The sequence below is a fragment of the Sinocyclocheilus anshuiensis genome, unplaced genomic scaffold (assembly GCF_001515605.1).
Source record: "Sinocyclocheilus anshuiensis isolate Anshui unplaced genomic scaffold, SAMN03320099.WGS_v1.1 scaffold9, whole genome shotgun sequence".
NCBI classification, from domain to species: Eukaryota; Metazoa; Chordata; class Actinopteri; order Cypriniformes; family Cyprinidae; genus Sinocyclocheilus; species Sinocyclocheilus anshuiensis.
The window spans coordinates 2,024,158-2,036,168 of NW_015540887.1; the positions used below are offsets into that span (position 1 = coordinate 2,024,158).

The 12,011-nt window shown below is 37.0% G+C and overlaps 1 protein-coding gene across 2 annotated transcripts in view; it reads left to right on the top strand.

Moving 5' to 3' along the window:
• Positions 1-12,011, top strand: part of LOC107688743 (receptor-type tyrosine-protein phosphatase-like N) — a 34,509-nt gene that overhangs the window by 10,734 nt on the left and 11,764 nt on the right. Inside the window, exons 3-12 of one of the 2 annotated variants that reach the window (XM_016486495.1) lie at positions 2,952-3,062; positions 5,921-6,014; positions 6,918-7,071; positions 7,163-7,472; positions 8,012-8,137; positions 8,358-8,389; positions 8,655-8,917; positions 9,710-9,796; positions 9,903-9,982; positions 10,099-10,163. In XM_016486495.1, the coding sequence (XP_016341981.1) occupies positions 2,952-3,062; positions 5,921-6,014; positions 6,918-7,071; positions 7,163-7,472; positions 8,012-8,137; positions 8,358-8,389; positions 8,655-8,917; positions 9,710-9,796; positions 9,903-9,982; positions 10,099-10,163 (1,322 nt within the window). The remainder of the gene's footprint in view (positions 1-2,951; positions 3,063-5,920; positions 6,015-6,917; positions 7,072-7,162; positions 7,473-8,011; positions 8,138-8,357; positions 8,390-8,654; positions 8,918-9,709; positions 9,797-9,902; positions 9,983-10,098; positions 10,164-12,011) is intronic. The other variant, XM_016486496.1, reaches the window with a different exon arrangement.

A 12,011-nucleotide genomic window follows, 5' to 3' on the forward strand; every position in this document is an offset into this window, starting at 1 on the left:
TGAAGACACAAATGTGTATAATGACATGGGTACTACAACGTAAACATGGTTTATGAGGACACTTCCTGTGTCCCCGTGAAACAAAAGGCTTAAAAAACATACAAAACGGTGTTTTATGAAATTCAAAAATTGCTAGTAGTTTTCTGTAAGGGGTAGGTTTAGGTGTAGGGCGATAGAAAATACAGTTTGTACAGTATAAAAACCATTACGTCTATGGAGAGTCCCACAAATGCAAGTGTGTGTGTGTGTGTGTGTGTGAGTGTTCGTGCATGTTTACCCTGAAGCATCAACTCTTTGAGCACTTCCTGCAGTCTCTGAAGAACAGGAACAGAGACCTGGTACTGAACCTGGTCATGTCTGGAGCTCCGGCACTGTCCAAAGAGCTTGTCTGTAACACATACAAACATAAACCATTTAGATACACTGAGGAGAAAATCTGTAAAGGAAACCTGTTTTCATAATATTCTGTGTAAATAATGCAAAAAATAGAAGAGTCTTCTGAACATTATGTTATAAAATTTACTGCTGTCAGTATAAACAACATCAAAATAATTAAATATGAAACAATATCTTAAACACTCATACATAAATACAGCGTGACTATGAAGCACATTAAAAAGTCGCAGACAAAATAACCCATAAGTGAAAAATGAGCCAGTTTCTTGACTAATAAGCACCCATAACATATTCAACCCACCCCACACATACACTCTCATACACTCACATCCCACACATATGCCACTGACTCATCCCCGACTAAACCTCCAGTTGTGTGGTTTAAAAAAAGCCCTTGATCCCCTCACGCAGATGAGCTCGAAACATGAACCCGGCCATTTTCTATATCTCAGAGCAGGTCTGTCCATGAACATGACTCACAGCTATTTATAGTACAGATGGAGATGTGAGAGCACTATGGGGGAGATGGATCAGTTTCCCTAGGGCATGGAAATGCACAGTACGTTATTACATCGCAATAGAAGTGACCCAGGAGAAACTGATGTCACACCATCACTTCAGCAAAAGAAAGACATACAGTTAAGGAGTAACACACGACACAAAATTATATTCTGCCTCTCATAACACATACATGAATATTCATAACAGACCTTTTTCAGGGGTTGCTGCATTTTTATTTTGTTTTATGGCTGACTATACATTGGCTTAGCATAGACAGACATATAAATACATATAAGCTACATACATAAAAAATTAATAATTGTTTGTTAGAATCTATTTTTGGAAGAATGAGGGATGAAGTCAAGGCTTTTGGAATTTCATTTTTTTAAACAAATGTCTAACGGAGGTTTATTATGTCTTATGGAAGCTTGTTTGCCCCATGGAATACAACAAAATAAAAAGGTAATTGTGACATTTTATCTCATAATTCATAATTGTAAGAATTGTGATAAAGTCAGAATTCTGAGAAACAAAGTCTGAATTGTGATATATACATTTAGAATAATAGTAAGAATTGTGAGATTAAAAAGTTGGAATTACTTTTTTATTTTTTATTCAGTGGTGACAAATTCTAATAAATATACAATAGTCAATTAAAAGAACTCAGAATTCTTGGATGAAAACTGGGAATTGTGAGAAAAAAGTCTGAATTCTGAATTTATACCTCACAATTCTGAGTTTATATCTCACAATTTAGACTTTGTTTCTCGCAATTCTGAGAAGATAAGTCTGAATTGTGAGATATAAACTCAGAATTGTGAGGTATAAATTCAGAATTCAGACTTTTTTCTCACAATTCCCAGTTTTCATCCAAGAATTCTGAGTTCTTTTAATTGACTATTGTATATTTATTAGAATTTGTCACCACTGAATAAAAAATAAAAAAGTAATTCCAACTTTTTAATCTCACAATTCTTACTATTATTCTAAATGTATATATCACAATTCAGACTTTGTTTCTCAGAATTCTGACTTTATCACAATTCTTACAATTATGAATTATGAGATAAAATGTCACAATTACCTTTTTATTTTGTTGTATTCCATGGGGCAAACAAGCTTCCATAAGACATAATAAACCTCCGTTAGACATTTGTTTAAAAAAATGAAATTCCAAAAGCCTTGACTTCATCCCTCATTCTTCCAAAAATAGATTCTAACAAACAATTATTAATTTTTTATGTATGTAGCTTATATGTATTTATATGTCTGTCTATGCTAAGCCAATGTATAGTCAGCCATAAAACAAAATAAAAATGCAGCAACCCCTGAAAAAGGTCTGTTATGAATATTCATGTATGTGTTATGAGAGGCAGAATATAATTTTGTGTCGTGTGTTACTCCTTAACTGTATGTCTTTCTTTTGCTGAAGTGATGGTGTGACATCAGTTCTCCGCGGTCACTTCTATTGCGATGTAATAACGTACTGTGCATTTCCATGCCCTAGGGAAACTGATCCATCTCCCCCATAGTGCTCTCACATCTCCATCTGTACTATAAATAGCTGTGAGTCATGTTCATGGACAGACCTGCTCTGAGATATAGAAAATGGCCGGGTTCATGTTTAGAGCTCATCTGCGTGAAGGGATCAAGGGCTTTTTTTAAACCACACAACTGGAGGTTTAGTCGGGGATGAGTCAGTGGCATATGTGTGGGATGTGAGTGTATGAGAGTGTATGTGTGGGGTGGGTTGAATATGTTATGGGTGCTTATTAGTCAAGAAACTGGCTCATTTTTCACTTATGGGTTATTTTGTCTGCGACTTTTTAATGTGCTTCATAGTCACGCTGTATTTATGTATGAGTGTTTAAGATATTGTTTCATATTTAATTATTTTGATGTTGTTTATACTGACAGCAGTAAATTTTATAACATAATGTTCAGAAGACTCTTCTATTTTTTGCATTATTTACACAGAATATTATGAAAACAGGTTTCCTTTACAGATTTTCTCCTCAGTGTATCTAAATGGTTTATGTTTGTATGTGTTACAGACAAACTCTTTGGACAGTGCCGGAGCTCCAGACATGACCAGGTTCAGTACCAGGTCTCTGTTCCTGTTCTTCAGAGACTGCAGGAAGTGCTCAAAGAGTTGATGCTTCAGGGTAAACATGCACGAACACTCACACACACACACACACACACACTTGCATTTGTGGGACTCTCCATAGACGTAATGGTTTTTATACTGTACAAACTGTATTTTCTATCGCCCTACACCTAAACCTACCCCTTACAGAAAACTACTAGCAATTTTTGAATTTCATAAAACACTGTTTTGTATGTTTTTTAAGCCTTTTGTTTTACGGGGACACAGGAAGTGTCCTCATACACCATGTTTACGTTGTAGTACCCATGTCATTATACACATTTGTGTCCTCATAAACCATATATACCAGTACACACACACACACACACACACACACACACACACACTCATGGTGTCATGGTGGCAACTTTCAAATTGCCTTCTGTTGTTTTTATACTGGGCTAGTAATATTTTCTAGCCCCTACCTTAAAACATAACCACAGATTCATTAAGGCATTATTTAGTATGTTTATTAAGCTGTCTTCCTCTCTGGCCAGGCCACATAATGTTTATGATTTTAGTTTTTTAGGCTAACACACACACACACACACACACACACACACACATTTACAGTGGTAATGCTATTATTTTTGTGCTTTTTATTTTTTTAAAATATGAAAAATTAGGAAATGCAAATATGATTACAAATCAATGAATAATAATAGTTCTGGATGTTATGGAATTCTGGATATTAGTAAAACACATGAGCACCAAAAATAGCCAGTGTTTTCCTGGAGCTCTAAAGCAAAGCATGAATGACATTTACTTTCACAGCTGACATCCTGCGACAGTAAATAGCTGATAGCTTTGTTACTCCTTGCCTTTTAACTCCCTGTTACTCTTATGCACTGGCTAGAGCAAACATTCAAATGTAAATGTGCAAAAATGTATTTAAACAATTTGCTAAAAACATGATTTTTGTTTGTTAATTTATTACATTTGACTGATTTTAAATAAAAATAAAATGAAGAAACAAACATGTTATAATGAAAAAGAAAAGCTAATTTTTTCAACATTTTATCTATCAGGAGGATATATTGCATTACATTGCACTCATTTTATGTTGGTACTGACAACAAAACCTTTCCCACGTTTTTATTATTTAACACTTCATTTATTTTCTGAATCATTATACCAGCTTTTGGAATAGAAGTACTGTCATCTGCTGCTGTATCTAATGGAGTGTGCAAGGTGTATCAAAAGTATAATATAGTATAATTTAGTATAATATCAGAAATAGATTATCCATTAGGATTAGGAGAGACTAAAGGCAAACAAGCAAAGCATTGAAGACAGGATTGAGTATATCAGGTTTCATACTTGTTTTCAAGAAAAAGCACATGCACAATGCACGCTGACTCACTCCCGAAATAAAGACTCTGGCAAGGCATGTGCTGTGTACAGTGCTCAGAGGCGGACTTAACCATTAGGCAAAGGTAGGCGACCGCCTTGGGCCCCCAAAAACCAAGGGCCCCCTAAAATGCTTTTTATATGCGAGATGTGCGTTGAACGTGCTTCTTAGCAAAAGTAGGGCGATGTAGAAAATGGGGACGGAATCCCGGAATCTATTCATAAAAATTGAATTTACTGTGTAACGCGGAATGAACGGAATGAACGGCGCAGACGCGCGTTTCGTTTGCTAGTTTGCTATTTAGCCCACGCAACGCTCGCGGTTGTCGTCTGTAGCAGCTAAATAGTATTTTTGCCATTTAATATTCACATACACTAGTCCATATCGCGGTTTGATTGAAGTGTACAGAATTGCATTTGATTTATTCATTCAATATTTGACGAATTCCGTGACATTGCTCGTTACACAGTAAACTTCTGTTGTGTAGCATTTTGAATGTACAAAAATTAAAGGGTTTGTTTAATTTTCATTGGAATAAAAGATAGATTCATATTTTCGCCTTCAGTTGATTACCAGAAAAATGAAAATACACTTATTTCTAAAAAATATATAAATAAAATAAAAATTTAATAGGGCCTTATTATTGTATACAAATTAATAAATTAAGTTGTTTTTATGAATTAAATTAATTAGATATGTTTTTGATTAAACCATTATTTTGTTAAAATTTAATATAATCATCCAGAAAAATTAAAAAGAAAAAAAAAACTGAATCCAGAAAAATTCAAACTGAAAAAAATATTTTGGAAAAAATAAAACTTAGGCTAATTTGGGAAAAATAAAACGGATTTCATAGGGCCCTACAAATATCATGCATCTGAAGCTATAATTTTAATACTAAGCAACAGTGCATATTATATAGGGCCTATTTTAATTTTTTTAAATGGCGCTCACTCATTTTTGTGAAAGACCCAAGAAGGACCATGCACAGTCACTTTCCACACAGGCACACTTCATGTTTGGTTGAAATAATCCTTAAGCATGTAAATTTATAATTTCCTTCAGTTTAATTTAAATGTGCAATTAAAATAAATAAAAATAAATTTATATTTTAAAGTTTAGAATTAGACAGCCTTGCGTTGTGTAGACAATTGCATAGTGAAAATTACTCCAACGCACCACCTAGTGTCCAACCTACTCTAATACTATTATAACCTGTTTAAATGTGAACAAGAGATTTACAACATTAAAGAGATCCTTTATTTATAACATGTACATGAAAAATCTAAAAGATTAGACACAACTATGGGACACGGTCGTGCAGCAGCGAGTAACAGTGAAAGGAACCTCAAGGTTGTAAATGTGTGAAATTGTATAGGGCCCCATTCCTGTATTTTGCCTGGGGCCCCCAAATCACTAAATCCGCCCCTGATGTCAGTGCTACTGTACATACTAAGTACTGCTTTACATGTACCTGCTTACATTGTTTGTGCTGATTTGTGTATTTGTGTGCCTGTGAACAGGATTCTACTGGCAGGATGAAATCACCCAGCACATCATTGCAAAGGAGCTGAGCCGTATTCCTCACTCACGCACACAAAAGGTCCAGAACGCACAGTGAGTACCAGGAACAAACAATGCTGTTAGTTTAAAGGAATATTATCATTTACTCACCCTTATGTTGTTGCACCTGTATGACTTTATTTCCTTAGTGGAATATTTTTTTCTCCTTTGTCATTTTTTCTGTGCAATTACAGTTAATGGATTATGGAGCTCAAAAGCACAATAAATGTATCATGAAAGTGCACTATATTCAAAGTTTGTTGAATTCAAATAATAGTTTGTGTATTTTAAATTGGCTGATAATGGATTATTGAGTCAAGTTGAACCTGAGGTCCGTTTTTTGGAAAAAAAAAAAAAAAACGAAAAAGCAGCCGTTTTCTCATTTTTCTACTTTCAATATTAAATAAAAAAACGAATGATCGAATGATACATGGATTGACCTGATCAGTCCGATTTTTTAAGATGTTCTTAAAAAAAATTTTTTTTGCCTATTTGAATAGGACAATAGTCACTTGACAGAAAGTGAAGTGATAGAGAGTCAGAAAGTACCACAATCCAGGACTCAAACTCAAGCATGTCAGCTCCATCAGATATCAAGATTTTCATTGCATATATACTGACTTACTACTGAAGCTTGTTGTGTTTCTCACACAAAGCTATTTTATGGCTTTAGAAGACTTGCATGTTCTACTTATGTAAAAGACTATAATACTTTAATGGTGCTTGAACAGTCTATTAATATAAACGAAAAAAGTGTTCTCCAGAATTTCTTCTTTTGTGTTACACACAGTCACACAGGCATGAAGCAGCATGAGGATGAGAAAGTAATTTTTTTTCAACCGTTCCTTTGAGTGTGTGTTATTGCTGCTGGAAAACTTGATTTCCGAGGTCTCTCAGACCTCAGATGTTTGATCTCTTGTATTAGATTTAATGTAATTGACTGATTTTTTTTTGTAGGCCGCCACAGCCTGCAGCTAAGAAGGTCTATTCCAGCTCTAACTCTGAACCTGGTCCAGCTCAGAGCTACATGGATTACATGGTGTTAGACCCCCACCAGTCCTCCTCGCTCCGGGTGCAAGCCCTACCAATGGACCCATACTCGTACCTACAAGTAAGATTAATTTTTTTAAAAGTAGCATAGAAAACCAAACGCAGATTTATCTTATATTTTTATATTCATTTCCCTCATTGTTCCCTAACAGGAGGACATGAGCCATTCTCTCCATCCTCACACCAGCATGGGATACCAGCGACACCCCTCTCGAGCTGGAGCCCAGCAAAGAGACAGAGACCGTCAGCTCCTGGAAGATGCAGTCTCTCTCTACCTCTCCTCCTCACAACCCTCTTTCCGCCACAGGGGGGCATCAGCCCTCCCTGCCGCCCCATACTATGAAGATCTAGATTTCCCTTTGGAATATGGAGAGGACTACACCCTACAGGAACAGCCCAGCTCAGCCCAGCGCAACAACAAGAAAGTCCCTCAGGACTACAGCTCTCTTTCTGGACTTGATGGTGAGTATCCCTTTTTGGGATGCTTCAAATGTTGTGCCCTTAAGAGGATGTCATAGTATACAATTCACTATTGAAGTCTGCATGTTTTCCCATTTGCTTTAGTTTTGATATTATAGAGTTGTTTATTGTATCTTGCTTAAACAGATGTGTTTTAAACTTGTTTGCTCTCAGATTTAGAGAACAAGTATAATAAGATACTTTTTTTTTTTTTTTTTTTTTTTACTATATTTGTGTCAGAAGCAGATGTATTTGTTAGCTATAAGCTATTCATTAAACGCATCAAAAAAGTTGTCTTTAATGGAATTTAGGATTCCTGTTCCTAAAATAGTAGAGCTTTTGGTGCAAGTAACACCAAGGTCATGTTTTAAATCTCAGAAAATGCTAAAACTTGTAAAATGGATCCAATGTAAGCTGCTTTGGATACATAAATGTATATGTAGCATTTTATTAAGTGTAAATATGCATTTTTTTTTCAGTTGCTTATGATGGTGCATGCTGATGTTTCCATTTCATCCAGCATGTTAATATTTGTGTTATAGATGATAAACTGGCACAGCTGGCCACCCTGTTAAGGAGTTTTGGGGTGGACCCACGAGACCTGAGCCCTCAGCAGATAAAAAGACTTACTTTAGTGTTACAGCTGCTACAAAACATGGAGAATGCAGGTATAGAGTGACATCACAACACACACAAATGTATTTACGTCATGCATTCAGATGGTCACACTGCTTGAATCATATAGGATGAAGTCACTGCACCTAGTCTTATTGTCATGGGCCTAATACATTTTATCAACAGCCTTAGGTCTTATGCATTCATATCATTAAGATTATTTGTGGGACAAAAGCACTGTGTGATGTTTTTTCTTATCTTTGTGTTCCTCAGATCAAACCCCAGGGACAGTCGTGGTAAAAGAGGTAAATGCAGATTTGCAGTCTAATAATTCACCTAAATGCTAAAAGAAAGTAACACTTTCACCAGGATTTTTGCTTTTTAAGCATTGCTTTTAATGCATTGCTGAGTGAGTCATCTGATTATTTAAATAACACTGCCACTTATCAGAAAGCGTAAAAAAGGAGTAATTAATTAGCTGTATATTGCATTTTCAGGTTTAAAAAAGCAGAATTATTTGCACTATGTTTTTTTTTCTTTACACGCAACGCTTTGTGTTTTCCTCAACAGACAATTGTAGAAGGCAGTGATAAAGTGACAGAAAAAGGAGCGAAACCCCCCTTACCTGTTTCAGGTCTGCCCTCTACCCCAACATACCAGCGGGCCCCTACTCAGCCCCCATCCACACCAGCCCCTGCCACTGTGCCTAAGGAAGACAGTGGGAGCACTGTGGGGCCCACCCTGTCAGCCAAAGACCTGGATTTAAAAGAGAAAACTGCTAAGGATGGGACAAACACCAGAGAGGAATATGGCTACATAGTCACTAATCAGAGGTAGGAGCTCCTAAAACTTTATAGGGTTTTAATGTTGTACAGTTCATTCACCTGAAATTTACCATGTTGGAGTTATAGATGGCAGATGGCTGATTATTTTAGACAGTCATCCATGCTCAAGTTTTTACCAAAAACACAATTTTCTTAGTATTAGACTTATTATTAGTATTAGTATTATGTCTTAGTTTTTTTTAAGTAAAAAAATAATGAATGTATTCTGCTTTAAGAATAATGAATGTAATGAAAATAAAAGATGAGTATTTGTATAGCACTGTATTCCTATTGTTATGGAAAACATGAAAATAGCATGGAATTGTCTTTAAAAAGTCATGAAATTGTTTTTAGTTAATATACATTTTCTTTTTATGCTTGTTTCTAAAATATTTCATCAGCAAATTGCTATAAAATTATTAATTTCAGCTAAAATACTGGAAATGCCAAGAAAAAGTCTTGCACAGTTTGTATAAAAATGTATGACAAGGTTTATCAGGGAAATATTTAATGTGACTACAAGAAATCTAATCTACATACCAGTTTATTTTATTATATCTTTTTAAATAGTTGCTCCAATTTATTCTTCCCTTTTTCATATTATAGAATTTCCTAGAATTTGAAAGGAAACTTGTTTTCCCTCTTTGAGACCTTTGAAAAATATAGTCTGCTGTGTATTTCTGATGATTTCCTGATGTATTTGTGTTAATACAGCTGCATGTTCCTTGAAATGAATTTAATTCATTTGTGCTGAATGCTCATAATAAAACAAATGCATTTCTTCTTGTGTTTTCCCTCCAGTCCTTTAAGTCTTTATGATGGGGTGAAACTCTTAGAGACCCTGGCGGAGAGAATCCATCTCTCCACGAGCAGTTTCATCAACATTAGGTAAAGTGTGTGTGCGTTTGTGTTGCTGGATGGAGAGACTGATAGATTAGTGAATACAGGGTGAGAATAAAAGAAAAGACGATCTGTCTGCCGTTTGTCTCTGCAGCGTGGTGGGCTCGGCCCTGACGTTCAGGATCCGACAGAACTCTCTTAATCTCAGCGCGGAGGATGTGGCCAATAAAGCCGGTGAGTGACAAGCCTTCTCGTTTGGATCGTTCATTTTGATGAAATGGAAAAAGAATGCGCAGGCACTTATTGATTAACTCACACATTCACCAACATTTATTGTCTTTGCATTGAAGTAGCTGAGAAGAATTTCCTCGAGGGAGAGACAGGATTGAAAATCATCCAGACCGGAGTGGGAGAGGTATGCCTATCCCTTTTTTTATGTCCTCCAACCGCAAACCGTGAAACCCACACGTTCACTGTGATCAGCAGGTCTATAGATTAGCGATTATGGGAACCGGTTGGTATAATGAGTCACTCTCTCTTGTCAGTCAGCAACAGAATTGGCCACACAGGTCATTATTCTCTACATAACCACCCTCATCAACTAAACATAGATTCTACAGTTTTGTCCATCTATTATGTACAGATCACGTACTGAGATATAATTCCGGGTTCTCATGAATCACTCTGGCGTTCACTGAACCGAACAAGGAGGGCATTTAAAATGAACAGTTTTTGAAATCGTCACCGTTCATCTCGAACTGTCCCCACTGTACCGTTCCCCCGTCCCAAATCCTCCTGCGTTTTTCCCCGCTGTTCCTCATTTCTCTCCCTCACTCATTCTTTCTCTTCTTGTCCCATGCCATTCTCCCCTCTGCCATTCTTTTGGCCGTTCTCTTTTTGTTACCTCTGCCTTTGACCCCTCCCCATCCCTTTCTCCCTCGCTCCCCCACTTTCTTGGGTGGCTTTTGTACTCGGTGCATATTGAGGCGTTCTGCTCTCCCTCGCTCGCTCCCCTTTCACTTTGTACAGCTGTTGCAGGCCCTTGAATGTAGAATAATGTCTTTTGTTGCATCCGGCTGCTCATATTTTTAATTATTCTTTCTTTGCTGTGAAGTGCACGGCGTATGAGTGAGCGAGTGAGTGTGCGCGCGCTCTCCCTGTCCTTTATCTTATAATTTTCTCTCTCTGCCTCAGTAATGAGACCTGCTTGCACCTGACTGTTTTTTGTCCGCCTTTTATGGGGATAAATGCTTTTCTGCTTAGGCTGTTTTGTCTCTCTGTGCTTCATTCTCTCTCTGTGAGTCTCTTTCTTTACTTCTTTAATGAATTAAAGTTTTTACGGCCCACAGTGACATACATAGCAATGCCCTTTCAGCACTCCCACCGAGATTGCGCTGAAATCTTATTAAAGGGATAGTTCACCCAAAAATTTAAATTATGTTTACTCACCCTAAGATATTTTGAAAAACGTTGGGTGACCAAACAGTTGCTGGTCCCCATTGGCTTCCATAGTATTTTTTTCCATATATGGAAGTCAATGGGGACCAGCAGCTATTTTCTTTTGTGTTCAACAGAAGAAAGAAATTTATACAGTTTTGAGGGTGAGTAAATGATGACCGAATTTTCATTTTGGGGTGAACTATTACTTTAATGTACCCTAGGGGTTTTATATTTATTGGATGACACATCCTGAAAATCCTTTTCAGCTTAAATTATAATATATCCAGTTTAAAGCATATTTATTTAAACACTTATTATTCTATACCCGTATTGTCCCCAGCTTGTGCGATCTCATATATCTTCTGTTGTACGGTTATTCCAGATGTGAAGGCTCAGTGTTTGTGTCCCTGCCAAACCATATTACTTACAAACCCCTTTTTGGGCCCATGGCACTTTTCTTACACCCCATTCGTTGTACCCCCTCCTGCTCCTGTTGCTTTCGGCCCATTTTTTCCCTCCTCTCTCTCTCTCTCTCTCTCTCTCTCTCTCTCACGGATGACCTATCCAGGGCATCAATACCACCCCCCACCCCACCATTTCACCATCAGCAACATGTGGAGCTGTCTCTAAGGCAACAACGTTTGACGTGACAAGTGGCGGCATTGGTTGAATGGGGCTGAGAGGCAGCAAGGCCTTCATATGAGTTGGACACAGCTCTCGGGGAGGCACATTCTCTCTTTCCCCTCCCTTTTCTTGTCCTTCCCATTTATTTTCACTCATTTACCTTTTCGCTCCGGCACTACACGTATGCCACTCTTTACCT